Source organism: Cygnus atratus, chromosome 5, assembly GCF_013377495.2.
Source record: "Cygnus atratus isolate AKBS03 ecotype Queensland, Australia chromosome 5, CAtr_DNAZoo_HiC_assembly, whole genome shotgun sequence".
Taxonomy (NCBI): Eukaryota; Metazoa; Chordata; class Aves; order Anseriformes; family Anatidae; genus Cygnus; species Cygnus atratus.
Genome location: NC_066366.1, coordinates 58283164 through 58299791, shown reverse-complemented (window position 1 = coordinate 58299791; position 16628 = coordinate 58283164). Strand labels below are relative to the sequence as shown.

General features: G+C 39.1%; 1 protein-coding gene across 1 annotated transcript in view; it reads left to right on the top strand.

The window, feature by feature from the left end:
* SYNE2 (spectrin repeat containing nuclear envelope protein 2) overlaps nucleotides 1-16628 on the top strand; it is a 183651-nt gene that overhangs the window by 89006 nt on the left and 78017 nt on the right. Inside the window, exons 59-67 of the mRNA XM_035551299.1 lie at nucleotides 329-466; nucleotides 1881-2066; nucleotides 3521-3643; nucleotides 5584-5766; nucleotides 9590-9715; nucleotides 12112-12306; nucleotides 12907-12981; nucleotides 14046-14165; nucleotides 14607-14714. Of these exons, the coding sequence (XP_035407192.1) occupies nucleotides 329-466; nucleotides 1881-2066; nucleotides 3521-3643; nucleotides 5584-5766; nucleotides 9590-9715; nucleotides 12112-12306; nucleotides 12907-12981; nucleotides 14046-14165; nucleotides 14607-14714 (1254 nt within the window). The remainder of the gene's footprint in view (nucleotides 1-328; nucleotides 467-1880; nucleotides 2067-3520; nucleotides 3644-5583; nucleotides 5767-9589; nucleotides 9716-12111; nucleotides 12307-12906; nucleotides 12982-14045; nucleotides 14166-14606; nucleotides 14715-16628) is intronic.

Genomic DNA, 16628 nt, shown 5'->3' with positions numbered 1-16628 from the left:
TTGTACAAAACATCATCAAAGGTTCTCAAGCTAATGAAGAGCCAAAAGCCTATTGTAGCTGCGTTGGCTTTTTGTAGCTAAGAAATTCTGGACTGACAATTGCCTCCAGCTACCATCCCAAAGGACCAGCTCTGCACCAGAGTTGACAGGAGTTAACATTGGAAGTACATGCCCCTGGATCAGTGATGTGATTTTTGCTATAGCAAAATCCAACTGACCTTGATAAAATGCACCCAGTTTTCTTTTAATCTTGCCCATATATGAATTTATGCTATACAGTGAATAGAAATGTATTTGTTCTCTTTTATAAAATCCTGTAATTTTCTAGGCTGCCAGCAAGATGGAAGAATATGATGAACTCTTGAAGAATATGAAGGTTTGGATAGAGAACACCAACTGCTTGCTAAGAGAAGATGCTCAAAATGACTCTGCAAAAAGCCTACACAAATACAGTGATGACCTTCAGGTAAGTGTTAATGCCCATATATAGTCTTGTTAGAACTAGATGTTCTCTAAAGGCATGATTTTGCATTCTTAAGTCTTACTGACATAAATAACTTACCTATTTTCAATAAATCATTTAAGTGAAAAATAGTTATGGTTTATATGCATGAAATACAGATAGGTAGTTTTTGGTGTTGGACTTGCGAAAGTGCTGAACTGTAGTACAACTGTCTTCCAAAAATGTGTGACTATCTTCTGGTACCCTGCTGCGTGGCTATAATAAGTTTTTACTGCTTGAATATATACCGCTCTTTCTGTTTTGTGTTGTGTGTGTGATCTAAAGCAGATAAAGCGGTGATTTGATGTCAGTGTGTTTAACGGAAACTTTGGAGTGAATTATGATTTGGAAGGCAGTTCTTACTGTATCTTGAAGGTAATTCTGACTGATAGTTTCAAGAATGAAACATTCATAATGTTACAGGGAAGGTCAGAGTCAGGCAAATGCCAAGAGTTTCTGGCAATTTCATACATGAAATAGTTTTTCTGTCCACTTCTTGACTTAGGCCAACAGAGAAAGTTGATGGTCTGAAGAATTCCTTTCCTGTGTTACAAGAAGTAGCTGACTGTTTTGGACTGATATGTTACAGATCACATAGCCACAATGGGGAGATTGTGATTAACAAAATCAAACATTTTCCTGACAATTGCCTCTTGCATTTGTGGTTTGGAACATTTTATGTGTTCTAGGCTGGGAAGCTTGTGGATCTGGAAATGCACCCAAGGGTTATATTAGAGTTCAGACTTATATTCAGTCCTTTCCTTCACATGCTACAGAGGTGAATGGATCACAAGTATGGCTTGCAACACTCACTAATTCTGCATGAAGACATGTGCTGTAATTAATCCAGAAAATTATCCAGTTATCTGCAGGAGATGGGAAGAATCTTTCCATCATGTACAATTGGCCAGATATTTTCTGCAGCATTTTTTTTCATCTGCTGGCTGGTGTGCAGAAAACCCTTTACATGTGTCTGTCTGACACATCTTATTCATGTACTTGGGGTCAGCCTGGCCACTGCACAAGAGCTGGGGAGGAATCTTCTCCACAATCTCATACTTTTCTATTTTGGGGTTAGGATCTCTCGCCAAGTTTGAAACCTTTCTCTTCACAACTCTTGTCATGCTCATGTGGACTCATTTTATGTAATTGATTTCCTTAAAATCATGGTGGCAGCCTCTTGTTTTTCTGCCTGCAGGATGCAACAGATTAGTTCCCTTAAGAGTCCTTTGTTTTAATCTGAACTAAGCTTTTGGGAACATATGCAATGGTCAGTGATGTACAGGAAATTAAACCTGATTCCTTCAGGTCCAAACCTCTGCAAAACTTTGATGTTCACCCATGATGGAGGCAAACTAATGTCTTATTTTTTCTATAGATGGCTTTGGAAGACTCAGAGCAAAAGCAAAATCTTCTGCACAATGTTTACTTGGAGCTGGAGGAGCTAACACCAGTTTTTGAAACAGACAGTGTAATTCAACAGCTAAATGAAGCAGATGATCAAGTAGCAACTTTACAACATGAGATAGCAGAGATTCTTCCACAGATCCAGCATGTGGCTGATGTAAGTTTGAGTGATCTCTAAGTGTATTTAGCTTCACCATATGTTACGAAATACAGCTTATATTGTCTGCATAGAAAAAAGGTGTGTGGATTTTAGTAGGTTTGCCAATGAGTAAATGAATTGTTTGGAAACAAACCTGCAGAAGCTGTTTGGTATCTAATGAAGCTATAAAGTTCAAGAGTATTGATGAACCCTCTTTTTAGAAAAAGAAATGCAGGGCTTGTTGACCAACAGATTAAAAAAGCTTATCTTGCTGGAGCACAGGACTCCAATTCAGTGGCACCTGGACAGGCTGGAGAAATGGCCTGACTGAAACATCACAAAGTTTAACAGAGGCAAATGCACCGTGCCAGATACCAATATAAGCTGGAGGCCAACCAGCTGGAAAGCAGCCTTCCCAAAAAGGCTGGGGGTCCTGGTGGACAACAAGTTGACCATGATGCAGTACTATGGCCTTGCAGCAAGAAGGCCAACACCATCCAGAGCTACCTGAGCAAGTGTGGCCAGGAAGTCCAAGAGTATGATCCTGCCCTTCTTTTTGGCACCTGTGAGGTCACATCTGGGTACTGTGCCCAGTCTGGGTTTTCTAGAGCAAGAAAGACGTAGACATACTGGAGCAAATCCAGGAAGAGGCACAAGGGTGGTTGAGGGGCTGTAGCACAGGGCATAGGAGGAAAGTCTGGGAGAGCTGGGTCAGTCCAGGCTGGATAAGATATGGGTCTGAGGGAAATGTTACCACTCTCTGCTGCTACGTAATGGAAGACTATAAACAAGATGGAGCCAGACTCTTCTTAGGGGTGTACAGAGAAGAGATGGGCAGTAACAGATCCAAATTATAAGAAGGGAAATATATATCCACATATTAAGAAGATTTTTTTTTTGTCAAACGTTAGATCAGGGGTCCCAAGTTGGGGTGAAATCCCCATCTCAGGAAATACCCAAATCTCAACAGGATCAGGCCCCATGCGACCTGCTCTGCGGGGCACCAGAGACCTTCCAAGGTCCCTTCCAGTGTAATTTATTTTGTGACTTTGTCTCCATGAGAGTTAACTAGGAGCTGTACTGTATGTGGTTCCCTTTCCCATCTGACGTAAGTCTCTTCCTATAGAAAGTATAATTAGACTAGTTTCTTACACTGGTAAATACCACCGTTGTCACTACTGGTAATTTATAATGTGACTTTTCAAGGGTATTTCAATTCCATACTCCGTTTTTAAAACTGACTAGGTGACCACAGATAATTAATTATTTAGAAGTTACGATCGCGTGTAATTTATAATAATTAGCCTTTCAATCAGCAGCACCCAATTGAACATGACCTGCATATGCTGCATCTGTTTTTCATTCTTCTTTTTAAGTTTAGAGTTAAAGGCAGAAATTCAAGCTGAGTTTGTTTTTTGAAGGGAGTTTCTAAACTATGCTATCTACAAATGTTCTTTGTTCCCCAAATCTAGGAACTGGGTGCCATTGAATCTCATGTAAAAGTGTTTGAGAAGGATATTGTGAAAATGAAGACAATCCTGTCATCAGAAGATCTGTTGGAATTTTCTCCTAAAGACCAACTTAAACACGGACAGGTCAGTGAAAACTCCCATAAAAGCTTTTTTCCCCCTATATATTTATCCATAAATTACTAGCTTTCACAAGCATAAGACTGTTTTGTGACTGCATACTACAATGAGTAAGTTTTTAATGTATGATTTTGACATGTTAGTGTTACACATATTCTAATTCTCAGGTCAAAGGGTGAAAGTATTATTTCAGTCATGATTTCAGCTGCATGACTACAGTAGCAAGTAGTGAAATCCAAAAGGAGCAGATTGGTAGGAAAAACAGTTCAGAGGACCTGATGTCTGTGCTGTATGTGTCTTGGGGGCTTACTTTGGACTAGCCCTCAGTCTAGTCCTGTAGACTAGACATCCATTAATGGCTGGGAGTGTTCTCTCTTCTGGAGAGCGTCTTCTGCTTTAGTATCAGCTGAAAGGAATTGAATCTACATGCTCCGAGACAGGTGTGGAATGTAAACTCTAAGGTAAGACTGTTGCGATATCCCTTCAAGAAGCACAGTCCTGGTCTGACATAAAATATTTGAAACAAAAGCACTGTTAAGAACATGCCAATAGACAGCTCAAGTATGTAACTAAATCATACAATTTCAGACATATTTGCCATATTTAAGTACTTCCATTTTTGGAAAATTTATGATTTGATTTTCAGAAAGACACTCACTGCTCATCATTGCACTTACCATCAAACAGTAAGTAATCTGAAGGTCTGAAGATCAGGCCCTATTTTCCAAAAATTGAGGCAAAATGCAGCAGATGCTTCTAGAAACGTAGGCTGGAGTGACTCACCACAAATCCATTTCACGCATGCAGAGACTTCATTGCAAAGATATCTTGGCCAGATGGTTTTTCTTTCTCTGTTTGAGTAAAATAAAGCAAAGCGTTATGGTATCTGATCTTTTATATCAGCTGCAGTCCATATTGTTAGCTGACTGAAATGCAAAAAAAAGCATGGGTTGAGCATCAGGGGAGAGATAAAAATGTTATCAAACCACTCAAAGCTTTATTATTCTTCGAACAGTTTTGTAATGACTACATTATATGGAAAAACTAAAGTAATATTTCTTCTGTAAAATGATGTTCACCCACTGCCTTATTTTAAATTGAAGTCTGGATAGTATGCAAATAATAAAAAATTCCTGATGCAGATGCTTATGAATGAGAGGATAAGCATCTATGTTCCAATTGTAGCTATTTAAATGAAATCTCTTCAAGAGGAAATTTAACAAAAGTATTAGTAAGGCCTAGGTATGTCTTCAGGATAACCAGGAAGTTATGAGTTGGAGTTACCATTCTGTCTTTGCTAAGTTGATCACCGAGTCTTCCATAAAACATGTATTGTGGTATCAACTTAGGCACGTTTCTGATCATCCAAAACTGATAAAGTTGATTCTAAACTATACATCCACTCAGTGTAGTGATATGAGAAGCTGACAGGAAAGCTGGCTTCAGAGGTTTCTCCTGGCTTCCATTCCTGTTCGTCATCATCTCAGCAGTGCTTCTCAGCTGTGATAAGACATTTTATAGGACCTTTGGAAAATAGTTAGCTTTATTATATGACATTTCATGACTGGTTTGCAGTGCCAAAAAGGAAAACCTGAGTTGCCTAGAGTGACAGCAGAAGGATTGGGCGATTTTTAAAACTGTCTTCACTGCCAAAGATTCATTAATTTGAAATGATGCAGTTAGTAAAATAGTAACTACTCTGAATGTGACCCTTTTTTGTCACTGAGCAAGCTTTGTGTATGTAAATGTAAATTATATCTTCTTCTTGCTTTTGACAGTCTCACCATGTATTTTCACTTACTTATTTGTTCTAGGTTTAAAATATTCTTTGTTCTTATATGGGAAAATCACCAAAGAAAACTCTTGCACATCATGACAAAAGTGTAAATTTTCAGTGTTGATTTTTCCAACTATTAACAGCCATGATCTATCCTGTATCCTAATAGGTTATACTTGACCACATTGGTCCTATGCAGAAGACCATTGTTCATATACAGTCCTATGAAGAAGCACTTCAGCTACCAGGGGTGAAAATACAACCTTTCTCAGTCTTCCAAAAAGCAAGGCAACTTTTGAGAGAATTGAAAAAATTAGAAAAAATTACTAAGGAAAAAAATGAGCTGCTGGAGGTAATTGATTTGCATCCACTTATTTTATTTCCATTTATTTATTTATTTATTTTGAAGCTGTCATCTGAAACACCTTTACTTTATAATCATTTTGATCACTAGATAATCTTATCTTTACAGGCATATAATGCACCTACTGTATCTTCTATGTAATGGTTTGGGGCTTTTTTTTTTTTTTTGTTCTGTTGTGTTTGTTTCTTCCCTGTGTAATTTGTTGCTACAACAAGCCACGCTAGTTACAAAACTCAAATGAATTTCAAGACTATTTCAGTCACAACTGATACTATTTGTTTTACAATATTGTAGAAAAATGAAGGCATTGCTGTCTTACAAGTCTTACAACTCAGTCTTGCACTACTGATGATTGAAATCCAGTGTTACTTGCAGGTGCTCACATCATGTTCAGGTCTTTTGCAAGCTTTAGGTTTTCCAGACCTAAAGCAGACTGCTTTAGAGCACATAACTTCTTACTAAGCATTTTGGAGGCCAGGCAGAGAAAAGTGGGAGCTAAAATGTGAATCTCCATCTCTGTCTTTGTTTGTGAAATTAAGGCATTCAAAGAGCAAAAGTATTATCAGGCAGAGTCAACATGTTCATGAAGGGAAAGTCCTGTCTCAATAATTTGATCTCCTACAGTAAGATCACCTGCTTAGTGGCTGAAGGGAAGGAAGTGGATGTAACCTTTCTGGATTTTAGTAAGGACTTCAATACTGTTCCTCACAAACTGTCCAACTGTGAGATCAGCAGGTTCACGGTACACTGGGTGATGAACTGGCTGAACGGCAGAGCTCAGAGGGTTGTAATGAGTGGGGAAGTGGAGAAGGAGGTGCGGGTGTCTTCTCCCTGGTAACCAAAGACCTAATGTGAGGGAACTGCACAAAGCTGCACCGAGGCAGGTTCAGACAGGACATTAGGAAAAGCTTCTTTACCATGAGAGTGCTCAAACACCACAACAGGCTTCCTAGAGCAGTTGTTGATGCCCCATGCCTGTCAGTGTTCGAGAGACGTTTGGATAATGACCTCAGTAACATGCTTTAACTTTTGGATAGCCCTGAAGAGGTCAGGCTGTTGAACTAGAGATGATCTTTGAAGGTCCCTTCCAATTAAGCTATTCTATTTCTATTTCTATTTCTATTCTATGAGAACGAGGAGGAAAACGCAGGCGTGCTACATGCTTGCATGCATGCTACAGACATGCACACCTGGAGTTGAATAAAAGTAATGACTCCATGGATCTGTATTAAACATTTTGGGTTTTTAGTCCATAACTACTTATGTCTGAAAAATAGATGTAGTTAAATACACATGTTTCTGGGAAGGAGTTACCAGATTAAATATTCAAGAATTTCAAAACACTTTTAAGCTGTTGGAATCAGGGTGCTTTGCAATTACAAAATATTATCATGAGACTCTTAAATCATTTATATAGAGCATTAGGCCAAGGTTTGTATTTTTCGCCTTTTTGGAATAGCTGTAATCATTTTTGCTCAGCATTTGCCTTTATCTTACACATATCCAACAATCTGTAGCTGAGTGAAATTTCTTTGTGAGAAAACAGATTGGAAAAATTACAATTCTTGGCAGCAGGGATATCAAACTGTGCAAAAAAGACTTTCCAGTCCTATTGAGTGAGTCGAAGGCAGCAGTACTACAATAAAAGTCTGTCACCACCTAAGACGTAACAAAGGATAAGCCTATTAAAGGATGGCATTTTTTAATGCTCCATTATAAAGGTACTAAGTATTCCGAGAGGAAACCAAAGTGGAGACAAGCTACCCATGCAGATCTCTTTTTTTTTTTTTTTCCTGAGGATCAGTTTGACATTTTAGCGTTTGGATGTGTTTGCACATATTTGCTATCGATGATGCAACAGGATCTTGCACTAGTAACTTCTGTGTAATTAAGTTGTAGTGTAACACCTGTAAAAGTATAACGGAAACAAAACCTGTAACAGGGTCTGCAAATGCTTTGGAGTGGGATTTTAGGTGGCTTATACGTGTGTTGAATGTTGCCTTCATTTTTTTATTGGCCAGTCAAGTACCACACCTATCACTACCTAAATAACACCATCAGAATCACAGACTGGCCGAGGTTGGAAGGGACCTCTGAAGATCATCTAGTCCAAACCCCTGCCAAGCAGGATCACCTAGAGCACACTGCACATCAGGAAGAGTACCTGGAAGTCACAGCAGCTTTATCAGTTTTCTGTGCAAGGGAGTGGCAGTATTTGCGTATTTGAAGTTTTACTGTGTTTTTTTTTAGTGCCTGCCCTCATGCTACTGGCAGCTGGTTCTTTTCCATGGTTAGGTTTTCTACTCAGTATGAAAAGTAAAGAGCAAAACTTAAGCATGAAGTAACTCAAGAGAGAGGCATCACTTCTATGTAGACATTCAGTCCCACAAATATGGTACGATTTATGTTAAATTAAGAAAAAGGATATGTAAGGTTTTTTTTTGCCTTTTTTGAGAGAGGAAATAGGAGTCTGTATATAGAGTATTAGTATTTTTTAGTTAGTCAAGGAAATTTGAGATATTACACATTTTACTTGTTATTGAACAGTCACGTGAATGTGAGAGTGTAGGAATGGGTAAGGGAATCTCTCTTTTGGAAGGACTGTTAGTTTCTTGTCAAAATTGAGCAGGAGAAGACCTACTTTTTTTAGTCTACAATTAAATATCTTCCTCTTCAATTTGGCATTTTTTAAAGCAGGGAAAATACTTCTTTCTTCCTTTTGAAACCTGTAAGTTAAAAAAAAAATAAAATCATGCAGAATCTTAGTAGTATGTGTTTTATTGGGAGGGATTGTTGTTGTTGTTCATAGCCAGAGAGACACTTTGCTCTGAAAGGCCAAGTCTGTGAACACTTTGCAGACAAGGTTATCAGCCTCCCAGGCTGTAAGTTTAAGCCTGTTGGTAATTGCATTTTCTTCTTCACCTTTTGTACCTGAGGAATACTCCATATATATTCTTTGATTCGCAGCCCAGAGGTTGGAAAACAGAACCACCAAATGTTTTGTGAATGAAATGTATTCACAAAATATTCTTATATGTATAGTTTCTTAGTTACCTGAGTGATTGTGTCAGGCTGTGGCTGACAAACATTAGCAAGGTGTATGGGGAGATTGCTGATTTCTGCATGAACAATGAAGCATGGGGATTGGTGAGATTTTTCTGTCACTGTCAAATGAATAAAAGTAAATTTGGCTGTTTATAACACATAGTAGGCTTTCTGTAAGTAATGTAAGAAGAGGAAGCTCACACATAGTGGAAATACTTATCATTTTATAGGAAGTATTCAAATTTTTAGAAACTGTGGTTGGCTTATCTTCTGAGCTGCAGTTTTTGCCTGGCGTACAGCACAGTTCAATTTTGGTCAGTGCAGAACTAGCTGGCAATAAAGACTTGAGCACCAGTGAAAAACAGGTAGGCTTTCTAACTCGATATGAAACAGAGAACAAGGACCGAACATGTAATTTCTCTTTATTTTCAACCTTTTCTAAATTGTAGTGAATGTGATTAAATATGTTCCACTTTGCGTTTTAGATTCAGTCCTACTCTAGAGTAAGCAAAGGTATGCTCCGAGGCAGAATTCTCCACCATACTGCTTATGAATAGAGCAGAGTTTGTTTGTCTCTAGCAAGTGAATAAACTTTGTGAGGATGGAGTTCTGCAAAGTTAGGAGGACAAACACAGTTTCTTTTTACATGTAACTACAGATGCAAAAGAGGATTGAGTTCTATTTGATGCAAGTTAGTTGCATTACTGACTAGTTTGTTTACATCCAAGTAAATTCAAAATTATTTGTGATGATTATAATGTCACAGGAAGCTTTAAAGAAAACAGAAGAATGCGAGCAAGAAATTGAAAAGCGGAAACAATTCTTAAAGAACCACTTGGTTGAAATATCACATGAAAATCAACCACTGGCTCAGAAGACTTCTTATCCAGAGGTAGGTTTCATTGTTTTCTCTCTTATGTGTGTTACTTGTTCTGAGGCTACTCGTGACAACACGTAGCACTGAGAAATAGGAGTGTGCTTCCCCTCCCTGATGCAATCAAGCAGGCAACTGAATACCGTGGTGTGACTTCACTTGCATAAGTTGCTATATACGAGGAGATATAATTATTATTAGTTTGCAAGTTGAGCGTGTCTTTCATATTATATTCCTTGTTGATTTTGATATGCATTTGTACCCTTATCAACTTCCAGTAAAAATCTAAAGTGAAAAGTGAAAATTTTGGTGAAGCAATATGCAGCATTGTTGTTTGCCTGTGCTCCTCATCCGGCTAACGTGGCAGTTCACATTACTGAGGTAGCAGCTTGGGGTAGTGCATGAAGAGAGCACTGTGTCCCTTTCTGATCACTGACCGTGCAATGGTACTTCACGTGATTCTAGCTAGGGTTAGATTCTTTAAACTCCTTTCCTTGTCCTTGCTGACATGCTGTGTTTTCATCAACTGATAACACGCTGTTTTTCTCCCTGCAGTTGGCTGATTTCTGTAATGGATGAATTGCTTATTTAATGCAAAAATGAGATGTGTTTTAAAGACAGCCCTGCAGAAGTCAGGAAATGACTTATTAAGTATAATAACTGTTCATAAAGTGCCTCTGAAATGCTCAGCTTTTTACAGTCAGTCACAATAAAGTTAATAAACATACCTTGTACTTGCTTAATAACTATAATCACTTGGTAACTCCTAAGTACATAGCTGCTCTGCTCTCAGGTTGGATGTTAGAGACTTGATGCTAGTACTAAGCATGACTCATTTCCTGATTATTACTTGTTTTTGTCTTTGAGTATAGGTCTTTCTGTTTAATATCTCTTGTTTTAGAAGAAAATCTGTTTCACAGTTGTAGCATTTCATTGATAGGATTGGCAATGGAGTTGCCCATCTTACTGGGGGGTCTTTAAATGTGGAAGTGATGTCTATAAAGATTTGGTTTCTGAGGAGGTTTTTTTTGGCTAGTTAAGTTTGCAGAGCAGTAGCTGGTAAATTTATGGTGTGATCTGCTTCTGCAATAAAGCAACAGAAATACTATTCTTAGTGAATGTTTATAAATATATAGTAAATTCTCATAGATGGCCATCTCCTTGTTCCAGTGACTATTTCTTGCTTTTACCTCTGGAAAATTTCACCTTGTGTTTTCCAGTGTATAAAAGGAAAAAGCATCATTGTCTGAGTAGATTTTCCACAACTGTTGAAAATCTTCTGGGTTTCCTGCCTCCACCTTCCTAGTCATGCAGCCATGCTAGCATTGTTGACAAAGGAAGCTGTATTTGAGACAAAACCAGCAGTCTTACTGCTTTCATCTGTCACAGTTTATTACTTCTTTAGCTTTATTCACACTATGATAGAGCAGACTCTGGAATCAATGCTGTTATTATTATAAGCCTAGCATCAAAGCTTGCTCTGATGGACTGATCCCAGTCTGCATTGGGATTTTTAGCCATTTCTCAGTTTTCTGATCAAGCCATAGTGCTTCAAAGCCATAAAGCTTCAAAGAGCTTTAGCACTTTCAGTAATGAAGGAGGTGAGTCATTTCATTCCTTGTCCTGTGTTGGTTTGTTACTGCTTGTGCTTTCTTTGCTTACCTGGTGACCAAATGGTAAGGGAAGGCCCCTAGCAAAAGGCTCTAGAGCAATAGTCATGGCCAAGGGGGAAAGCAAGACAGATTTATTTCCCTCTTTGTTAGTGCTGAGTTACTTGAGTTATTGTTTAATCCCTGCAGAACATTAAATATTTTCCTTGTACTTTCTTGAGGACCATTGCTCTGGTATCACGCTCAAAGATATGGGAAAATTCTAGTACCTAGCTGTGTCACTAAAACCCTCCAAATGGTTTATATTTGCTTCTTTTAGATCAGCTTCTGCAAAGAAGACTTAGCCCTGAATTACTCCTAGCTGTATTTGCTCTCATCTAGGCTATCCCAACTGTTCTGTGTCAGGTTGCCAGAGAAGGTAGTTGGAAGTAACATAACCTGCTTTGACTCAGAGTAATGTAACTCAGCTGCATTCCCTCTGTCCTGAGGGAAACTCGTATCCCCATGGCTATGCAAGACCTAGTTAAATTCATTTATCCAGCCTTTCACATTTGTTTCCAGACTACCAACTTATGCATTATAGGTATCAAGTGCTGTCCTGAGCTGAATCTGTTGCTGTTGTTTTGTATGTGTCTGGACGTCTCCTGCAGTAACGATGGGGAACTGTCCCAAAGCCCTGAGAAAGGAAAAAGGGCAAACAGATCCAGTCCCAGTCCCAGTAAGATGTATCACAAGTGTCATCTGTTACATTACCATTTGGTTAACTAAGAGAAATGTCTGATTACAAATGTTGTTCCTCTTTAGGGAGAAATGGAAGCTGTAAAAGAAGAAATCATCAAACTGTGTCAGAGAAAGGAAGATATTCTTACTGGGATGAAGAATTCAATGTCTGAGCTTCACCAATGCTTACAGCAAGAAGTGCCTGACCTAGGAGATGAACTCCCAACCTCTGTATTTGCACAAACGGATTCAATCGGGACTAATGTTTCTGATCTGCAGGTAAGTTGGGAACCAATATTGTGATCAGTTACCCAAGAGATGAAGAGGGAAGGTAAATAGCCCTTCTTCTTCCAGAAAGATGAGCATGTGAGAGAAGTGTATCCCTCCAGCTGTGAACCAGTATTATTTCTCCTCTCCTTTGTGCTTTTGAATGGTGTGCTTTTGAATGAGTCTGTAAGGACTGGGTATAATGCATGCCTATGAGAAGGCAGGAAAGAGGTGTGCCTTAGGTTTTTTTTAGCATGAGCAGATCCAACGTGAAGTTCACATTAAGCAATCAACAGCGAAATGCTAGGTGTATAGTTTTATTGATAAGCAGTTGTTCTGGAATTTTCAGTAAATTGTTTTCATGGAGCAAAATGAAATTTGCCCCACTATAGCTGTGATATTGAAACATTAAAACATAGTTAAAAGTCCCAGTTTTCAGAAGTGCTTAGTACCTGCAGCTTTCAATTACTTTAATGTAGGGTGGCAGATGCTCACTGGTTCTCCAAAAGTGGACCCCAAGTGGTAACTTTCTTTTAGCGTATAGGCAGAAGAGAAGAGGCTTTTACTGTTCTTGTCATGAATAATTAGGCTGTCTCTTTGTGTATTTTGTAGTTGAAAAAAAGAGGAATGGTGTTTCTTCTGCCTTGTTTAGATGAAGAGTCAGAAGACTATTCTATCGACAGCAAGGTGAGTTCAATATATATCTTATATATACAGTTGTATATGTGTGGTACAAGATTTTGTTACACGACAGATTATGAAAAATGTGTAAATCTGAAATAATTTAGAACAAATGGAAGCCAAGTTTGTCACACCAAGAAAATATACTAAGAAACTGCAGTCGAGTCAGCTTACCAATATTACATAGCAACTCATTCTGCAATGTGTGATCCTGCTTTTGATGGGATTGCTTATACAGTAATACCCCCTTTATGCAAGTGTTAATGGCAAGACATGGGCCTAAAAAACAATGTTTATATGTGGGTTTCCTTTCAGACAAAATTATACAGCCTCTGAAGTGCTAAAATTAAAAAAGAAATAACCAAAACGTCTTGTATGTTTGAGCTTAAGAAAAAAAGGCATGATCAAACTATTGGGGAAGAAGTTAAGGTAGGAGAGATTTCTGGGATAATGGGAGAAGCTGGGTGATACTGCTCAACAGGTTGCTGTGAATCTGGTGAGTATGAATGCCCAGATGAACTGGAGAGGACCAACGCTGGGAGTAAATTTTCATGCTGACATTAATAGCTTTTGGAAAAAGGAAAAAAAAAAAACACAAAACTCTGCAAACCTCCCAAGAGGGACAAATCCGTGCAAGTCATTCAAGTGAAATCAGGAATGTGCAGAAATGCTGACAAGATTGTAGCCTAGCTACCTGCTCGTTATTGATGCAAGTTTTCTTTGCATACAAAAGTTGGGAGATATTTTGTTTTGTTTTTAGGGGACAGGACAGGAGAAGGATTGATTTGCTGGTGAGGTGTTTTGTTTGCTTGTTTGTTTTGGAATAGCATGAAAAAACTGAGAATACACTTAAGGTCTCTGGAGAAATCTGTCAGTGTCACCCAGCTGCGATTCATCTTCAAGCAAAGCTTTAGAGCAAAGCAGAGGTGGGATTAGGGAAACACAAGATAGATAAACAAAGCAGAAATAGAGCCAAGTGTTAGTAAAGATTTGCAGTACTTTACATTGCCTGAAGAAACATCTGAGCTTCCTTTTCACAAGCTAATGCTGAGCTCTTGCTGCTTTCAAAGGGAAATACAGCTGCAGAGACAGATGTGAGCTTTTGGCCTTCAGAAAAAGACGGTGAAAAGCATAAGGAAGACAGCGCAAACTCCTGGTCTTCTGGTACCTTGTCAGATGGCGTTTCACAGGTAACGCACTCAGGTTTATCTCCACAGGGCAGGAACTAATCGTTGTGGAAAGGATCTGCACAAGTCCTAGGTGTTGAAGTCTTTGAAGTAAGAGACTGTAGAAATTCAGGATAGCCTTACTGAGATAATTCCTTCTTCTGCACCAAACTAAATTTTGCCTTAAGTGTTCTTTCCTATTGTACATAAGAATTTCATGAAGCCTGACAAAAACACCAAAGATAGAAAGGCATACTTGTTAGCAGCAATTCATTTCACTAACTCCTGGAAAGGCAATCAAAAGTGCATTTTGTCAGGGGATGATTTGTGGAAGAGGTTCCCTTTGTACATGAAAAGATTGTCTCATATACCATGGGTTGAATGGCTGCTGCCCTCTGAGGCTTCTCTAGCACAAGAAGGCAATAAATGATAACAACATTTCCACTGCTGCTTCTGACTCTACAGGATGCTGCTGAGCTAATGGGATCGTGCAATAAACATGGCGAGGAAACGTCTTTGCAAACTCTGCAGAACACTGAAGACCCTGGCACAGGACAAGGAAATCAAGCCACGGTGAGTTTGAAAGCCTGAAGTAGGCTGAATGAGGTGACCTTCGGGGCTCACTGCATAACCCAGCTACTGGGCAGAGGCCCTGTTTGGTTATGATAATGCTACTGGAGTTTGTGGCAGGATTAATGATATGGTAGGATACCTACAACCCTTTATGGGCCTCTCTATATTGCTGCTTGGGGTGAAAATGAATAATACATTTTGATTTGCTCCTTGAAAATAAAGTTTACTGGGGAATAAGTTGGAGTATTTTCAGGAGTAAAGATGCTGGCATTCATACAGCCATGAATGGAAGGGTTTAAATGATAAAGGTCTGGATCAACTATGGATTTTTAAGTGTTAGATAAAGGAGAAATTAATGAGAATGACACTCCCATATGTTGTTGCTTTGTGGAATGCAAGCACTAGCTTAAGGAGCAATGGGCAGCAGCCTATAGCTTATATGCAAAAGAACATACGGGGACAGTTTTGATTAGTCCAGCAAGACCAGGAGCAGCAGACTGGTAGCAGAGCAGCCTCAGCTCTAGCTGGGTTTAGTGCATGGAACAAGCCAGAATTCATCATTGCATGAGGCAGGAGCAGGCTCCCAGGTTATTTTGCCTCCCGTTGTTCCTTAACTGCTTCCATCAAACTTATCCTTTAATTTATAGTTAAGGAAAGAAAAAGAGCTGGAGGGAGAATCTGAGATGTGCTTTGTTAAAAAACATTTCACATTTCTGCAATGGTACATAGCTAACTATTAAGACCAGTCAGAAGCTGGGTATTGGTATTAGTTCTGTATTAATATTATAAGCAATAGCATTCTGCCTCATGTGAGTGAGTGTATTACATATGACCTGTCTGTACACATGACCTCTTTGTGTCCTTTCTCTCTGCTGTGCTGCGGTGGTGTTGGTCTTTGCATGTGCAGGATGTCTGTAAGCTCCCTTTGCAGGCAAAGGAGATGTAGTCACTGCGGTCCCCAAGCACAGAAAGTTGTCCAGCTGAGCTCTCACTGCTCCTACGTGTTAGGCTGAGCTGCACTGAGTAAATCTCAGATGAGTGTAATGGGTATTCAGACACCTGTATTCAAGAGACTTAAATCTTCAGGTGAACTTTTTGGGTACCCAGGCATTTTACAAGACAACATACGCCCTGCTGGTACCTCTGTGTGCCACAACTGTATTTTGTCAGCCTCTTGTCTTTCAGGGACACTCACAGCCCGTTGAACCCAGTAATACAAAAGCTGAGCAGAGCAGTGTCTTGAGATTGACATGGCTGCTCTGTGGTCTGTGGAGAGAGTGCTGTCAGGCTGTGAACCAGAGTCCTTCTCTGCTCCTGTAGAGAATGTTAAGAGCTCCCTTCCTCAAACCATGGCACACAGCTTTTTTGCCTGCAACATCTTTACCACATCCATGTTTTGGTACACTGGGCTATTTCCATATGCTGTACAGCTCCCTATAGGGAGTGATTTTTTTTGTTGTTGTTAAATGATTTATTTGTGTGATCAATTACTACTTGGAGACAGGAAGACATTTATTTTTATAAATGCTAAATTCATTTGTTTCCCCTAGAGATGTGGTTAAGTGTAGATATATGGAGACGGTTATATTTATGTTCTCCATTTAGAACTTAAGTGCACACTAAAATTAAATAATTCCCACTATCCCAGTGATTGCTAAACGATACCATTTCCCCCCTTCTGGCATGTTGTCCTTCCTATGCAAATTCAGTTACAGCAGCCTAAAACATAATTTAGGATTCAGAAACATGTTTGAATTACTGTGTGTCAGCTGAGCTTTGGTGACTGTCTACTGCATGTCCTCTGTGGTCTCAGTCTTGGAACATGAATGTATGATGTGTGCATGAAGCTGAACATAGTTACACCCGCACAGGTGTATTTAACTGATTTTTTTATTCAACTGATTTGACTGTATA